The sequence below is a fragment of the Miniopterus schreibersii genome (genome assembly GCF_964146895.1).
Source record: "Miniopterus schreibersii genome assembly, chromosome: 13".
Lineage (NCBI taxonomy): Eukaryota > Metazoa > Chordata > Mammalia > Chiroptera > Miniopteridae > Miniopterus > Miniopterus schreibersii.
In genome coordinates, this window is record NC_138113.1 from 26,528,682 (window position 1) to 26,545,960 (window position 17,279).

General features: G+C 37.5%; 1 protein-coding gene across 17 annotated transcripts in view; it reads right to left on the bottom strand.

Moving 5' to 3' along the window:
• NRXN1 (neurexin 1) overlaps window positions 1-17,279 on the bottom strand; it is a 916,928-nt gene that overhangs the window by 470,031 nt on the left and 429,618 nt on the right. For all 17 annotated transcript variants that reach the window (XM_081155805.1, XM_081155804.1, XM_081155817.1 and 14 more), the window contains one exon: window positions 3,939-4,061. In XM_081155805.1, coding sequence (XP_081011931.1) covers window positions 3,939-4,061 — 123 coding nt within the window. The remainder of the gene's footprint in view (window positions 1-3,938; window positions 4,062-17,279) is intronic.

Below are 17,279 nucleotides of genomic sequence, written 5' to 3' on the forward strand. Positions count from 1 at the left end.
AGTTGAAACCCAAGGACTCTCCACTTGGGAACCCCATGTATTTTATAGAACCCTTTCCCATCTGAATCCTCAGAAATCTCTCCTTTTGGGCGTCTTTGCTGGTAACTGCTGTCTTCATCGCCCAGCTGAGGGGCAGACATTTCCAAGAACAGCCTGAGTATGGACTGTCCTGTGTTCGATAGACACTTGACTTAACAGTGTATATATAACTGTAACTTAAAGATGTGGTCAAATGTGGGATTTTGCATGCAGAGTCGTTAGTGCTTTCCTTTTCAAAAATGTTCCTTTTCAGTGATTTCTGACTTTTTGTAAAACCTAATAAGAAATCCCCATTGCTTTCCTGATACATAGGTGGCTTCAAGTGGCCACTAGAGTGTCTGAAAAAAATTCCATCCTAGACTTAAGCCTCAATGGCAAGTTTCCATTGTTATCTTTGGAAACCATTTCTAACAATATCAGTTGTGGCTGACTTTTTTATTATGACTTATTCACTTTCATGAGATCTTTGACAAAACATAATCCCACAAATCACCCTGATGAAAACTCATCAATTAAAGGTAAATTACCACAGAAAAGAAAAAATTGTCTTTAGCTCTGAGCAGCAAAATGCTGGGAATTGGAGGAAGGAAAGAGGTGGGGTGGAATATTGGGAGGAAAATGCCTAATTTAGGTGAATTATCAATGTTGACTCGGCTTGTGTTCCCTTATCATCTTTACACTCGGAAAGAGCATGTTGGTTCCCACAATTGAAAAAAAATATATTCAATTCCTACAGAGCAGTGGGTAGAATCTAATTTCTGCTCTAAGGCCTTGGCAATCTTGAGAAATAGTAAGTGGCAGGCTAATTTCCTGAAATGCTAGTTTATATTTTGCCTTTCCTTCAATATAAGAAGCTAGCCAAGTCCTTTGTACCATGTTGCTTCAAAGGCTTTTTCTTGGCAGAGAGTGGAAGCTGCTGGAAGACGATGTTTTTTCTAGTCTTTTGCAATGGCCTGATTCAAGGTGTTTCCAAAATAGAAAAGAAGAGAGCAGAACACATATGAGGATTGAAAGAGACAATAAGGAGATCACCACTGACCAGGAAAGAGTTGGTGGGATTTAGGAGTACTGAGTGCCAGCAACTTGCTCTCTGGTGAGGTCCAGAGATTCAGATAGAATTGGTGAGGCAAACATAGGGAGACTGGGCCACTGCCCTTCAGCTATAGGGGTCAGCAAAGACTCTTTGCTCCATTTAGATCAGAAGCAGCAGAGTTCTTGCAGTTCAAGGTACAAACTTGGAAAACTGTCCTTTTCGTAAGGCATAATGGACCATGAGTCAAAGGCAAACAATCTAACAAACAACACATCTAGGTTCTCTTCTCAGTTCTGGTAATAATGGTATTTCAAAGAAACATAAGCCACTTAGACCTTATCTGCTCATTTCTAGCCCTCTTCACAAAACTCCAGTTGTCCAAACAATGGGTGCTAATCTACAAAAACTATTCATTCATCTTCCTGGAACTAGCTTCCTGATGAAAACTAGCTGAACTTCAGCTTACACTTCAGCCAAAGCTCTGCAAAAGCTCTGCCTCCCTTCCCTAAGTTCATACAACTCCTTCAGAGCTTACTCATACTCGGCAATTCTGAATAAAAGCTCTGGTCATGGTTCTCTGGTTAATTTTCTTCCTCAGAGAATAAAAAGACATATGATAGCAGGGGTCTCTCAATGCCAATCCATGGACCATATGCATGAGAGTCCTCTGAAGAGATTTTAAGAAAAAAAAAAATCACCGTGCTCCCCCCAGACTTTCATGGCGTCAGGCTAGAAATTGATCCTTTCAAAGCTCTTCAGATGATTTGAAACAGAGTGAAGTTGCACCTACATGTAGAAAACATGTTTGAAAAGCCATTAAAGACTAATGAAATAGGATACTAAGAGATCTATGAATTGGCAGTTTGCCTCCTTTGAACTCAGGAATAATTCTCTCAAAAGTTAAAATCCCATATATGATATTTCCACATTGATGGAATCAACTGATCTCTGATTATGGGAACATCCCACCCCCCCCACCCCCCCCACCTTGCATGAATGTAAAACAGATGCTTCTGTGCTGCCCAAGGGCCATCTTTGCCTTGTACTACAATAGTTAACATGAAGATGTTCTCTAAAGAAGAAAAAGGAGCTGTATCCCAGCAGGTCATGTGCTTGAAGTTATTTTCAGCAGAGAGAGTAAAGGCCCACCGAATACTCTTTCATTAAGTTCCCCTGTGTCTCTGGGGTGGAGCTTTATATAGCTCACCTCAGTTAGGAATCTACAAATCAGGGATTGAACTTGACATCCTTAATATTAGAGTTTAACTAACTGGAGTAAATGGCCAAGAATGATCTATTATAACTTATAAGGAAAAAGCAGTTCACCTAACAGAATTCCAGCATGTTCATCAATGTACTTGGAAGCTAAAAAGTGTAACAGGCTGCTGTGCATCACCAAACTATAGAAGAAACAAAGAAACTGAACAGAAATTGGCAATGTGAACAATGACTTCAATATTTATGAGACACGAAGAGATATATCAAGCCACAAACTTAAAAATTTTATAATCGTTAAGTTCTTCTTGAATTATTAAATAGATAAAAACATGATATGAATGTGTTGTTCATTTGAGAGGTAAAACACTTAACATGCTGCTTAGTAAATAAAATTGTTTCTGAGAAAATAGGCACTAAACTTCTGGACCTTGGTCTTAGAAAACATATTATGACCTTGATTCCAAAAGCAAGGGAAGTAAAGGCAAAAGTAAATGAATGGGACTAAAAAGCTTCTGCACAACAAAAGAAAATTCCAAGGAAACAAAAAGGCAACCAACCAAATGCGAGGAGATATTTGCAAACAATAGCTCTGATAAGGGGTTAATATCCAAAATATATAAAGAACTCATACAACTTAACGCCAAACAAACAATCCAATTAAAAACTGGGCAGAGGACCTGAACAGACACTTCTGCCAAGAACACATCCAAATGGCTAATAGATATATGAAAAGATGCTCAACTTCACTACCTATTAAGAAAATGCAAATCAAAACTACAATGAGATTTTACCTCACACCTCTTAGAATGGTTATTATCAACAAGACAAGTAATAACAAGTGTTGGAGAGGTTGTGGAGAAAAAGGAACCTGGTGGGAATGTAAACTGGTACAGCCGCTACGGAAAACAGCATGGAGGTTCCTCAAAAAATTAAGAATAGAGTTACCATATGACCCAGCAATCCCTCTTCTGAGTATCTACCGGAAAAATTTGAAAACATTTATTTGCAAAGATATATGCACCCCCTATATTAATTGCAGCATCATTCATGGTGGCAAAGACACGGAAACAATTGAAATGTCCTTTGATAGATGACTGGGTAAAGAAGATATGGTACATATATTCCATGGGATACTATTCAGCCATAAGAACAGATGAAATACTGACATTTGCAACAACATGGATGGACCTTGAGAATATTGTGCTAAGTGAAATAAGTCAGAAAAAGCTAAGAACCATATATCAATCACATGTGGAATATAAAATTGAAACTTATAGACACAGACAAGAGTATGGTGGTTTCCAGAGGGAAGGGGGTGTGGGGGCAGTAAAGGGGAAAGGGGGGCAAATATATGGTGACAGAAGATGATTTGATTTTGGGTGGTGGGCACACAGTGCAATATACAGATCATGATTATAGAAATGTACACTTGAAAGCTATATAATCTTATTAACCAATGTCACCCCAATAAATTTAATAAAATATTTTTTTAAAAAAAGGAAAGAACACTGAAAGACAAACCACACACATACAAAAAAAGAACTCTGTATCAGCTTCAAGTTGTGCACATGGATTTCAGTCACCTGCAGTAAATGGGAAAGTCTAAAGCTCCAGAAAAAGAGAGGGTAATGGGGACAGTGGGGTTTACCTGTCATGGCCTGTTGGTCATCCACCGTTAGCTTTAAACTTTTTCCTCGACGAACCACACGCACTGTGTGCCATTCATTATCATTGAGGTTATAGCCGGCAAAAAGGGTCTCGGGACCTTTGCCTGTAGAATATGCCAAACAGTCATTATGGACACTCAGAATCAGGCAAGCAAATGAACCTCACAGAGAGTGAGAGAAAGAGACAAAGAAAGGGGGAAAGCGAGGGAGAGGGAGGAGAGAGAAGAAATGCGAGAGATAGGGGAGAAAGGAGAGAGAGAGAGAGAGAGAGAGAGAGAGAGAGAGAGGGAGAGGAGACTGGCTGGATCAACTTTCAAGCCCATTAGAGTCATAGCAAGCAAGGAAAATGACAAGTTAACAGACATTCTGGTGTGAAACGTTAAGAAGACTCTTTAACATTATGTGTTGATCTAAGACAAGCGAATGAACCTGTTGTCATAAATAGGCACAGTCAACACAGCACCGGGAAGCCTCCCACACTTGCACACCCCTTTTCCCCCCAAGGAGGTCTCTGATTTTTGCAGCTATCACTTCTTTGCTCATGTAGCAGCCGGCAGTCATGTACCCTCTGATTCCTGGAGAGATATGACCGTGAACCATTTTCAGCGAGTGGCCACTGGCTGGATTAGACTCCGGAGAGGAGGCCGCTGTGGGTCCCACCCTGCGTGAGGGCTGCTCTTCGCTCTGACCTCACGTACTTCCAGCGTTCACCAAGGTCTTACACTTAAGGAAATGCTGCGTCTGAAAACTAAGTCTAGTGGAGGCACAGAAACTGAGTGTAGGTAAAAGTATTGACTCTTAGAAAATGAAGAAAACGGAAGTCACAGACAAAAAAGGGCCACATAGTGGGTGGGAAGGAATAAAAAGTGATATTAAACACCATCAGTAGAGGGCAGGGATTCCCAGGTGAAAACCAAAAGAAAGAGGGAAAGAAGTGTAACCGAGACAGTAACCGCCAGTGAGTCTATGGCAGTCGAAATTCCATTTATCTATGAAATTTAAACTGGCTTAGAACAGACAGATTATCTCAGAAAGTTTTTCTGTGGAAATTATTGAAATGGCAAAGTTAGACAAATGTCCCTCTTCTACTTAAAAATAAAACAAGGGAAAATAGCTTTTAGTATAACTAGAAAATTTTTATAGGAAAGTAAGCACTTCAACTGATCTGACATTATGATTCATTGAGAAAAATAGTGAAAAGTTTTTAAAGATACATTATTTGGTTTTTAAAGATACATTATTTGGTGATGGATTTCAGTTTTTAAAGTGATGAAATTTACTAGTACATGACATCATTGAGTTTAATGACTTTCATCTGATTCTGGATCAGGATTTGCTCCACAATTTCTTCAACTAAATTCTGTCAACAAAACCAATCAATGTCCAAGGAGCATAGGACAAACTAAAATGCCAATGGGGAGAGAGACCAAAAGAGAAAAAAATAAATAAGGGAACCACGGAGAAGAAACCTCAGTAGTCAGTCCGACAAGAGATCATTCATTGTTTGCTTTCAGTACTGCAGACCATCCCCCCAGCTCCCTGATGTCTCTCTTAGGATGTTACTGATGATAGGAGGTCTGCATTCCTTGGTTGGGGTTTCTCTGGAGCATAAAATAAGCCAGTGATATAATTTTGTAGGATGAACTAGATTCTGTAGATTTTGTAGGATGAACTGCCTAATTCTTTAAATAGGGCCATCATGAAGACTGGAGATCATCTCTTGTTGTTTCTTTAGAAAAGTTACATTCATCCGGATACATGAATAAAAGCCCGTCTAGATAGAACAGTTTTAAGAGATTTATCACTAAATAACTAGAGGAAGCCTGTTAGTTCAGCAACTGCAAAAATGCTTTGAGACCAAATGTTGAAAGCAAGTTCCAGGATGAAAGGAACTCTTTCTAGTTTCAATAGTGAAGAAAGAAGTGTCTAATAGCTCTGCAGAATCTTAGCGTCCTACTGGCAGCAAGGGTCATTCTTAGTTTTGATCTCTGCAAAGAGAATATATCATTTTAAGCTATTTTTATAGGGGAGATCTTTTCCCCCCCCCTTAGAAATGTGCGCTTTTGAAGCAGCTCCACTCCCGTTCTCTTAATTTTAGAAGTGTTTTGTCAAGAAAAAGAAGCTTAAGGGTGATATCACCATTATACCCCATCCTGGGCTTGATCTTGCAGTAAAGTCATAATGCTTAATCTATGAAACAACGATTTCCATAACAACAGGCACAAAATCCAATTAAAAATAACCCTTGGGTTCATAAAAATCTCTGTGGGGCAACGTCAAGCTCCTTTCTTGCATTATTAAAAATGTGAAGAGATTGATTTTGGAAGACAAGGCTTTTAAAAATGCACTTAATATTCTCAGCTCAACAGGATGTTATCCATGCAACATGGAGTGTGATAAAGAGAGCGCTGGACAGGGATCTAAGAACTGTGCTTGCTAGTCCTTGATTTGCTTCTAAGAAAGAAGTCGGGGGCTGGGAAATGCTTATTATGTTCCAGGCACTTTTATCTGTTAACTTACTTCATCTTTACATTATCATCATTTTACAGATGTGGAATTAAAGGCCTAGAAAACTGAAATTCCTTGTCCCAAGGTCATAGAGTAGACTGTGATAGAAAGGTGTTCCATCCCAGATTGGCCCCTACTCAAAGCCTGCACACCTTCCCTTGCGTTATCCTGCCTCCCAGCTATGTGACCCTTGGCTGGCAACTTACATTTTGTTTTCCCCATATCTGAACGAAGGGGGTGGAAAATTTGCTCATCATGACTTCCAGCTTGCTCTACAGAATGATCACAATGATAGCAAATGTTAACTACCCTCTGAGTCACGATGGAAGAACAACCCTAACAATACACTGTACCTGTAACTGGGAATACTGAAGGGACTGGTACTAAAGGCATATATAGAGGAAAGGCCATTTATTTGGGGCGTGATCCACTCATAATCAGCAATCTACAAAGTGATTCAGTTTCTGGTGGTCTTAATTAACATCTCAACTTATAAAGTGAAGAGAAGGTCTAGCTGATCTTTACAATGCCTTTGAGATCTCACATTCTTAGATATTTAAAACACATGGAATTGATAAAGGTTCTTAACTATTGAAATTCTGAGTTTGAGAGAGTCATTTGTCCTCTTGTCTAGATTTGAAAGGCAAAATTACAGTCACTCAAGTCATTAAAAATCTGAGTTCTTTTTGAGATTTCTTCTTTCTTTGGGGATATCAAAAGATGTCCCCCCCACATTAATGTGTTATAGATCAAACATTCACATCTTTAGCATTGATGCTTAATGCGATGGTATTAGGGAGTGGGGCCTTTGTGAGGGAATTAGGTCTAAGTGAGGTCATGAGAGTAGAGCCCCCATGATGGAATTAGTGCTCCTATAAGAAGAGAAAGAGACATTGGAGTTCTTTCTCTCTGCCATGTGAGGATACAAAAATATGGTGGCCATCTGCAAGCCAGGATGAGAGCCCTAACCAAAGCCCAAACCTGCCAGCACCTTGATCTTAGACTTGTCAGCTTCCAAAACTATGAAAAATAAACATCTGTGGTGTAAGCCACCCAGTTCATGGCATTTTGTTATAGTAGCCTTAGCAGACTGAGATAGTGAGCAATGTTTTAAAGAGTTTAAGGAAAGTTCATAGCATTGCTTCCATTTTAAAGACAATCATTCCTTGTGTTTTGTAGGGAGTTACCACTTATATGTAATTTTATACTTGATTCTTACTATAATCTATTATTTAAGCCACAGAAACGTAGTTTTTTCCATTTTTTAGTTAAAAAAAGCAGATTGAGAAAGGTTGAGTATATTATAAGTCTCAGTCAGTAAGGAGTGAATTTCTGATTGATCTTTAGATATTCCATCTCCATTCCAGAGTCCTTTCCACAGCTCCCAAAACAATATGCAGATAGCAAAAGTACAATGCGGCTGAATGCCCACATGTAATATTTGCCAGACTGGATCAAAATCCAGCTCTATAGGCTAGTGTTGTTTTAAAGAATTTTAGAACTAGAAGGGGCATGGGAGGTATGGAAATTCACTGAGCCATCTACAAACAAAGAACCTGAGGTCTAAAGTGGTTAGATGATGTTCCTCTGGTCACTACTTAACTGTGCAGTCCAGGTCTCCAGACTGTCAATCTATTGAAATTTTAAAAATTATTCTGCCCATTATATTATGCCGAACTAAAGTGAACTTTTCAAAGAACAACAAGATATGAGTCTACGGTTTGGTCCATGACAGCTATTTGAACTGCATCCAAGTTGAAAACCAAGGAAGAATAAATAAGGCTTAGTAAAAGCGCCAGTCTTTTGAAAAGTTTAAGCCATGCTATAACTGTTCTCTAGTTAGTGATATTCACTGGATTTTCTGATCACTCTGTAAGTAAAACTTATTAATTACAGATAGTGGTAGACACAATAAAAAATTTAGATTTCCTCAATCTAGTTCAAGTTAATTGTCCTATTAATACTTACCCATTTGTGAATTCCAGGTGGCTCTAAGATTTTACTCCTAAGAGGGTTTGGAAATAACCACAATTTAAGGGGCAACAGGAAATGAGAGATTACCAGTTAGCCAAACAAATTTTTCTTTGAAATCTACTACTCTTACAGAACACTGATTTAACCAGTCAGAGATACATGTAAAAGATGGTAGCTGTTTTTGGTCAGATTAGTAACAACGTTTGCAAATTACTTTTCATCTCCACTTTCACTATGGGAGGAGATGGTGGTGAAAATTGGATTTTTGTCCCTGTCTGTTATCAACTAACTGTGCTACCTTAAGTAAGTCATTTATCTTCCTTATTTCTTATATTTTTATCTGTGTAATAAGAATGATTGATAAAAGCAAATACTCTCTTATAGCCAACTTTTAACTCTGTCATTCTTGGAAGGACCAGAACTTCTCTGTACCATCTTCCCACCTTGCGGCTACATGAAAGAGTGCAAATGGGACGTTCTCTAAATTTATAACATTTTCATTACTATCATTTTTGCTATTGTTAATTTCATTTTTCTTTTGACATGGGCAGGGAGAGAGCAGAGAGAACTTTAAGGAGAGTTATTCTAGACCTATTGCTAAACTCGAATGAAACTAGTAGGGCAATATTGAAGCATTCTAAAAAAATGTGTTTATTAATTTATATAGTCAAACTTTAAGGGGGAAAACTGTTTTTGTCCTCTTGGTGTCCCCAATAGAACACAGCCCCAAATAATCAATAAATGATGAGACAGGAGCGGGAAATGCACCATTCTGTGGAGCAGGACATGCCCCTGCTTCATGGACAAGTTCACTTAGAAAACAAAATCGCTGATCCGAAGGCTGTGTGGTGACAGAGTGAAGCCATCCTTAAGGCACCCTTTCTCTGAGCTGTGGTACAGGATTCTCGCCCCGGTTCCAATCACCAGGGCAGGCTGGCAGCGTTGGAGACGGGCCCAGTGTGCCTCTGACTTTCCCTTCCTCAGAACAAATACAGTTGTGCACTGTGAAAACCCAGGAGCTACAGGAGGGCAGTGGTTTATCATTCTTTTTAAAGCAGTGGAATCCCCCTCCCCTGTAATCTTGCATAAGGAGAATAAAAACCATATAAAGGGGCAGTTGCAACAAGTTAAAGTGGCAGGCTAACTGGGCCCCAGGCATCACCCGGGAACCCTGGACCCCACAGAACCCTCCAGGGGGCTCATTTATCTCTGCGGGTAAAAGATGATTTTATCAGAAACTCCAGCAAAAGCTTTTTAAAATATCTTTTGCACGTAACCCTTTGCTTTTAAAATTAGATTTGATTTACCAAAAAAAAAAAAAAATTGTAGTTTATGAATCAAAAAACTATTTTACCAGAAAGTCACTTATTATGTCTAACAAGACCCAGAGGTATTGAACACTGCCATTGTGGTCTGTCTCTAGCCTCCGTTCTCAACACACCCTTAAATACAAGTCCAAGTTCATGGGCTTTTCTGAAGATTTGTCAGTCATTTCCTCTTGTATCATGTGAGCTGGGGAACAGATTGCCTTGCCTTATTTCTGTGCACCAGGACACCAAGATTTAGGATGTGCACATAATTTTAGCAACTTCATCTTTCTCTTTAAAGCAATTCTTTTTTGGCATACTGGCTTTCCTCCCCCAATTAGTTAAAATTACTTTTGTTAGTCCCTTTAAATTCTATTGAAAAGTATTGAGCATAAATCAATAAGTGAATTATTTAATGAAGAAAACAATACCTTCCAAGGGATATACAAATAATCCAACTGTCTCATTTTGCAGATAAGTCCATGGGAGGTTAGTTGATAAATGTACCTCCCACAAGATTAAACAAGCCTTTATTTACTGATTTCGGGTTTGCTTACAAGTGTATTTTAAATTCATTTTCATATTTTGGAACCAATTTTATTTATATACACATATGTATATTTGGAACAAAATTACATATGACAAGATGCATATAATACTAACTTTGGATCCTTTTTAGAAGAAAGCCTTGCGTGCAAATGTCCTGTGAACTACTTATACTTGTTTTTTAATGTAGACAAAAAAAAAAAAATAGTAAAGAGGAATAAAAAAAGCATAAAACAAAGCTGAGAAATCTATGAGGCAGTATGATCGAAGGCGTCTAGGAGACTAAAATGTGGAGCTGAAAGATGGATGTGGTTTGAGAAGATCAGACCCATACCAATTATCTTTTGATTTTTTAAAACACACTGTGGGTCACAAAGCTGAGACTTACATACCCTTTAGGTAGCAATCTCCCTCTACTGTTCTATTTTAAAGATGCTAAATACATGAATGGACCACCTGTATCAAGTACCTTATCTCTCAGTACAGTTCAAACGGCTTGGTTTTGACTTTCCTTTTCACTGCCTTACACATCAAATATAAGTAATTTCTGCTTTGTAACTCTACCTAGTTATGTCAGTGGCTAATCTGCTTGCTGAAAATTAAACCACTGACTGAGCGTGAGGATTCTTACAGGAGCTTCTGCAAATGCATAACCTACCCTGCTGTATAGACGATAAAGCAGGTCGGGATCCATCTCATTTGCCTCCTAGAAACGGTCCATTTTCTATCTCCATTGTGCTAAGAATAGGCTGTGTCTTTTCAACCACAGTTATCCCGACTAAGGACGAGCAGGATGTGAGAGTGGATCTTAAAGTGTCCCTAGTTATGCTACACATCTTTTTAAAAAACTAGCATTGCCTTATACATAGAAATTAATTCTATATTTATACATGACTGTTCAACTGTTTTAGATCAAGAAACTGCCTATAACATCCAGTAATGGAGTTACACATTTCAGCAGCCTATATATAAACAAGTGGGTGTGTCTGTGTTTCAATAAAGCTGCTTATTGAAACAGGCAGTCAGTCTGTGGGCTGAGACAATTTAAGTTTCCCTTTCTCATAAACTTTTACACTAAGTATAAAGAAATAAGTAATGGTTTAAAAATATTCAAGAACTTAAGAGTCAGGAGACCTGAGTCTTAGATTCAATGTTGCCATTAAATCCAACACAACTGTAATGATACTCAGTCTAATTCTTTTCCTGGGCTTAGTCTCAGTTTTCTTATCAATAACCACAACAGCAACAAAAACCAAAAGCAATTTAAGGTTTTAAATGTCATAAGCCAATTGCAAAGCCCTCCTACTTATAAAATCTAGTTGCCTTCCCTGTTCCACAAATTTAGAACCATGGCCTTTATTAAAATGGATGATATTTGTGTGTGTGTATAAAATTAGGCTTATCTGTATCAACTTCTCCAGGTACTACCAAGTTTTACTTGACAGTTGATGTTGAGGACAACAGCCTCCCCTGGGAAGGTGGAAACACGCCTGTCACTGTGACAATAATGGGAAGAGAGAAAAGCCGGAGAAACAGAAGCAAAGGCCACCCTGCTTGACGCCTGAGTCCTGGTTCCTGGCGGCAGCCCTTCCTACCTGCAAATGACAAGAGCGCCTGCCTCTCAGGTTGTAATTATGACACCTGCAGTCTGCCATTAGTTTCTGGTTTAAAAAAATTTTCTTTAAAAAAATAATATGACCTCTGCTTTAGAAAGAAAATAAAAGGAGAGTAACTCTCCACATTGAATATTTCTATTTTATCTTTCTCAATTTCTAGATAATGGATTGGAAACAAAATTATTTTGTTTTTATTTCTCACATTTAATTACAAATTAAGATTAGACACATGCAAATGGTACTTCCAGAATCTCCTTTTTCTAGTCACTGACATTACTAAGGGAAGGACAGACTAAATAATCTGTGAGCCCAATGTCAAATGAATTAAAGGATTTCAGGGCGGTGACAGCAGAGCATTAATCCAAGCCCAGGCCCCTCTAAGCATGGGGTCCTGGGCGACCACACAAGCCGCACGCTGGGAAAGCCAGCCCCGATTAGGTTTATATATTTGGTGCTTATTTATTTTTAAAGTTTCCCTTAATTAACTCTGTGTTCAAGAATGTGCACACAAGGCTGGAGGCAAACATGTCATTTATCCAGGTAAGAGGTACAGCTGAGTCACCTCTCTCATAGTGTCTGCGCTTAGTGACAAGGCCTCTGGGGTGTCAGGGAAGCTGTCGGCTGTTGCAGAGCTGTCTTGCTGGCCGGGCCTAGTGCCAATCATGACTTGGGTTTGGTGACAGACCAATCACCCGAACCACCTTGAGACTGAACTACCTGGCCAGCCACGTAACTCCTCTGTCTTCTCTATCCATCCTCAGCTCTCTCTAATTAAGCTATGAATACATCCTTGAGAACTGTTCAGAATGAACTTACAAAGAGCTATTCACGCCCAACCGGTGTGGCGCAGTGGCTGAGCGTCAAACCAGGACCAAGAGGTCAAGGTTCGGTTCCCAGTCAGAGAACGTGCTGATTTGCAGGCTCACCCCCAGGAGGGAGCAGCAGGAGGCGGCCCATCAGTGACTCTCTCTCATCATTGATGTTTCCACCTCTCCCTCTCCCTTCCTCTCGCCCTAAAAATCAATAAAACATATTATAAAAAAAGAGCTATTCACCTTTTCTGTCCAAGCAAAGAGACATTAAAAGAGTCCTAATGACAGACAAATTTCTTTATATGAAAAATACTAGAAACATCCCTCCCCAATTAAAAAGCACTTTCAGCAAAATATACAAAGTCAACACATTATGCTTAGAGATGTTTGGTTTTCAAAAATGAAAACTAGCAACAGGAGAAAGACATCTGATAACCTTTTAAAATCCATCAGAGAAATGAAGGCGTTATATGCTACTTAATGACCCTGTATTTGTTTTGGTTGGATCCTTATTTAAATCTTTTCTTGTTTTGTTAACTTTCTAAAATGTACATATCTTGGTCCACCGCATGTGCCTGGACTCACAGACTGGGCTTTTATCCAGTTTCCATCAGTTTCTAGCTGTGAGATCTTGGGGAAACTAAGTGCTTGGAGTCTCCAGTATTCTTACCTGTAAACTACGCTAACAATGGAAATGTTCCGCAGCATAAGCTTCCTGCACTTTAATCACTTTAAACAAGGCCTGGAATAGGTAAGCCCTCAGGCACAGTGAGGTTAATAGCAACTACTGTGACCAGTGCTACATTGTCACTCTCTCCTTTCAGTGGGCTTCCAATTTCATAGGAAATATCCTGTGTCCCATGGTTCAGCGCCTTGAACATAACAGCCGTTCACCAAGTATTCATTGAATGGCTGTAACTGTATAGATTTTGTTGGATTGTTTCTTATGGTAGATGAAATACCTCTTGGTATTCCATTAATCTAAATAGCTAATGAAAAGTAATTCCATTAACTTTTAATGTCTACATTCACAAGGAAGTATCGATAAATAGAAAGTTTTATCCCTTTGTTTTCATATTTGCAGCATAGAATCTGGTAAGTCGTACAGTTGTAGACCCTGGGTAACTCACTCAGTTTTCTAGTTAATTATTTAAACAGCTTTTTTTTGCTTAGTTCCCTTGAAAATAAATGTAATGATGTGTTGAGCCTAAGAGAGCAAAATTACCTAAACCAGCAGTCAGTAACTTCCAAATGCAAAGTAAGTAGCTGGCTTAGGAATTGGGGGATTCAAGACTTAATGAGTGTTTAATTATAAGAAAACATGGATCTTGCCTCCAAAAGGGTTTCACTTTGGAGAACTGGAAAAAGCACCCCACAGAGACCCCTCTGCCATTTTCCAAACCCACACCAACCCTATTCTTTTATCTACAAAATAAACTTCAGCATATGTAGCTGCCTTACCTCCTGCTCCATAGCTGGCTAAATATCATCGCTCTAGGCAAATAAATAAACAAGGTTTAAATCTTTTAATAAGAAACATTTTGCCTCTATTGCTTTGACATTGATTGTACCCATTTATGACAAACCAGGATAAATATCTCTGATGTAAAATAATCTTAAACGTGAAAAACATACATTTTAAGAAATATAATTTACCTTTTAAAAAATATAATTATATTTATAACACAGTAAAAATAAACACCGATTATATAAATATATGAATGTTTTAAAATAGCTCTCTCTAAATCTAATCTAGCTCAACTGGCAAGTTTAATAAAATAAACTTAACATAATGAAAGGAAAAACTTGGACTGTGACTTTATTTTAAGGACAAAAAGTTCATTTCCAAGAAATGCTTATCACATAATAGGATAGCTTGCAGGTATAAAATGAAGTACTAAACAGTTAATGTGCTTTTGAGTAAGCATTATAAACTGAAGAGGTATTCAATGTTAGTGTAACTTGAAAAGAAAAAAGTTTATATTGATTTTATGTTGATACTTATTTAAGCATGTCTTACACAATACACAATGCCAAGGTATCTAATAAAGGGGAAAAAAAGTAAAAGCATACAGGTACTGAGCATTTGGAAACTTACAAATACTCTATCTGATATTCCATAAGCCAAGCTATGATTATAGTCACAAATGCAATGATTATTTAATTAAATATATCACTTATCATCTGAATACACATTACCGAAATTGTTATAGCATTTTTATGAAAGGCCAAGAAGAATGTATATTTTTGCATAAAAATATTTTTGCATAACTCAAGAAACAATGGCTTTACCTGTGTTTTATTTCCCATATCTTTGTTAATGTAAGTGCATCTGAATATCATTACACGTAAGACTAAATTTGCAAGATTCAGCAGTCCCTCAATCTTTTGCTGGTATCCTTGTACAAATTTTCTCCAAAAACAAGCATATTAGAAAAAAAAAAAAAATCCAAGTTTCTGACTTTTTAAAGTTTGTTCTATTCCTTTTTTTTCCACTAAGAAATCATTATGATGCTTGAAAATTTATTTCTCGGTTTTTATTGTAAACATCACGAACCTATTTTTTTTTAAGAGAACACATTCTAAGAACTATGATAAGGGATATTTTGTCTGCAGAATGATGAACTGTGGCATCTCATCTGTTTTGATTTTCCCTCTGTCTTTCAGTGACTGCCCCTAAGAAGGCTATGAACAAAGAATTCAGGATAATTTATTCATCCATCATGTGAAAATTAGAATCATAATAAAAACTTTTTCCAAGCAATGAAATCCTTTTTTATTTTGAATTTTAATGTTATAACAGCAGCTAGTGCTAACTAAATTGGTTTCTTTTACCATTAGCTTATTTATCAGGCTAACTGTTAGTCACTCACCTGAGTGCTATTCTTTTTGATCATTTACTTTAGAAATTGGAAAAATATTGGGGCCTCTTCTTTGAAGCTGTCTTTGAATCAGGGTCTTCTAAAAGGAATGGCGTGCTCTCCTACCCAGGGAGTATTCTACCCCGTGCTTTCCCAGTCACATCAATGGCTTTCAGCAATGAAATCCTACGCCAAGTTAAACTTGGTTAATCTGAGGAGCTCGTGCCTGGAGGTCCCTCGGAGGTGGTCTACCGCCTGCTGGAAGCAGTAAGTCATGTCTGCGTGCCTGTCCCTGGTTGATCTTCCTACGGCAAAGTTGTTAGTCAGGCTTCCCCTTAGTGGCTTACAGTCAATGATGATAACTTACGCCAACACACTTAGAAGTATCTTGTCACTTATGAGTATTCTAATCTGGTTTATTTCTCAAGCTCTTGCTTAGAGATGCTTCCAAACAGTTCCCATTGGACTGTTCAGAAATCATTGATGAATCCTGAAAGAACTAACTTTTGGGCATGTCTGCTTCCTCCCTAATTTATCTTTATTCAACTGGCTCACTGACATGGACCTACTTTATATCATCTTGGCATTAAATCTGAGATAAACAATAGGTTATATCTAAAAATACTATGTTATAGTCACATGCTTGACATATGCTTACAATATGTTGTTAAAATAAAAGTACATATTGCAAAATATTTGCACACCATGACCCTGTATTTTTAAAGGAACACATTTCACTTAGAGTCTGAGTACACGCTACTGTATAATTGTTATAAAATTTTTTATAAAAGGCCAAAAAGAATGTATATTTTTGCATAAAAATATTTTTGCGTAACTCAAGAAACAATGGCTTTACCTGTGCTTTATTTTCCATATCTTTGTTAATGTAAATGCATCTGAATATCATTAAATGTAAGACAAAATTTGCAAGATTCAGCTGTCCCTCAATATTTTGCTGATATGCAAGGTATTATGTGTTATAAGAGCATTTAAGATATTAATAATTTTTTTCCTCCGAGGACTGAAATGGTAGCTACTTTTGTATATTTTCTGTTTCCTCTAGCTTCCAAATAATGAATATTATTCTAATTAGGTACCAAGTGTTGCTTTAAAACAGACTCATTCTATTTTGTAGGTCAAAATTAGTGGGAAATTTAGTCCCCAATATAAATGTGCATTTAAAATGTACATACCATAATACAAATAGATAATGTAGTGTAGGCCTAGATTGTCCTCAATAATGGTGGGTTTGTTTTCAGCTATATCTTAACAGAGCATTTGCCTTTATTCACATTTGTTAGCTTATTTTAAATTGTTGAGTAGAGGAAAAAGTTATTGTAGGAAATTTTTTAATTAGATGAACAAAGAAAGGAAATTAAAAATTACCCACAATCTCATCAGGTTCTATAAACATTTACAGAAACATTGTAGAAAAGCAATTCTGTTACTGCAGCTCCTTGTCAATTTCATAATTGATAACAAAAAATAGGAAATACTGATTATTTCTTCATTGCTTATTGGCTAAAAGAATTTTACCTAGTTGCGAAGTTTAAATAATTGATCAGTTATCAAAATATTATTTTTGACAGGGTCAAGCTTCTCAGCTCATTTATTGAACTAAATCTTCAAATAAAATAATTAAATTTATAAATGAAAGATCAATTAAAACATTTTAGGAATCTCATCATCTACAATGTC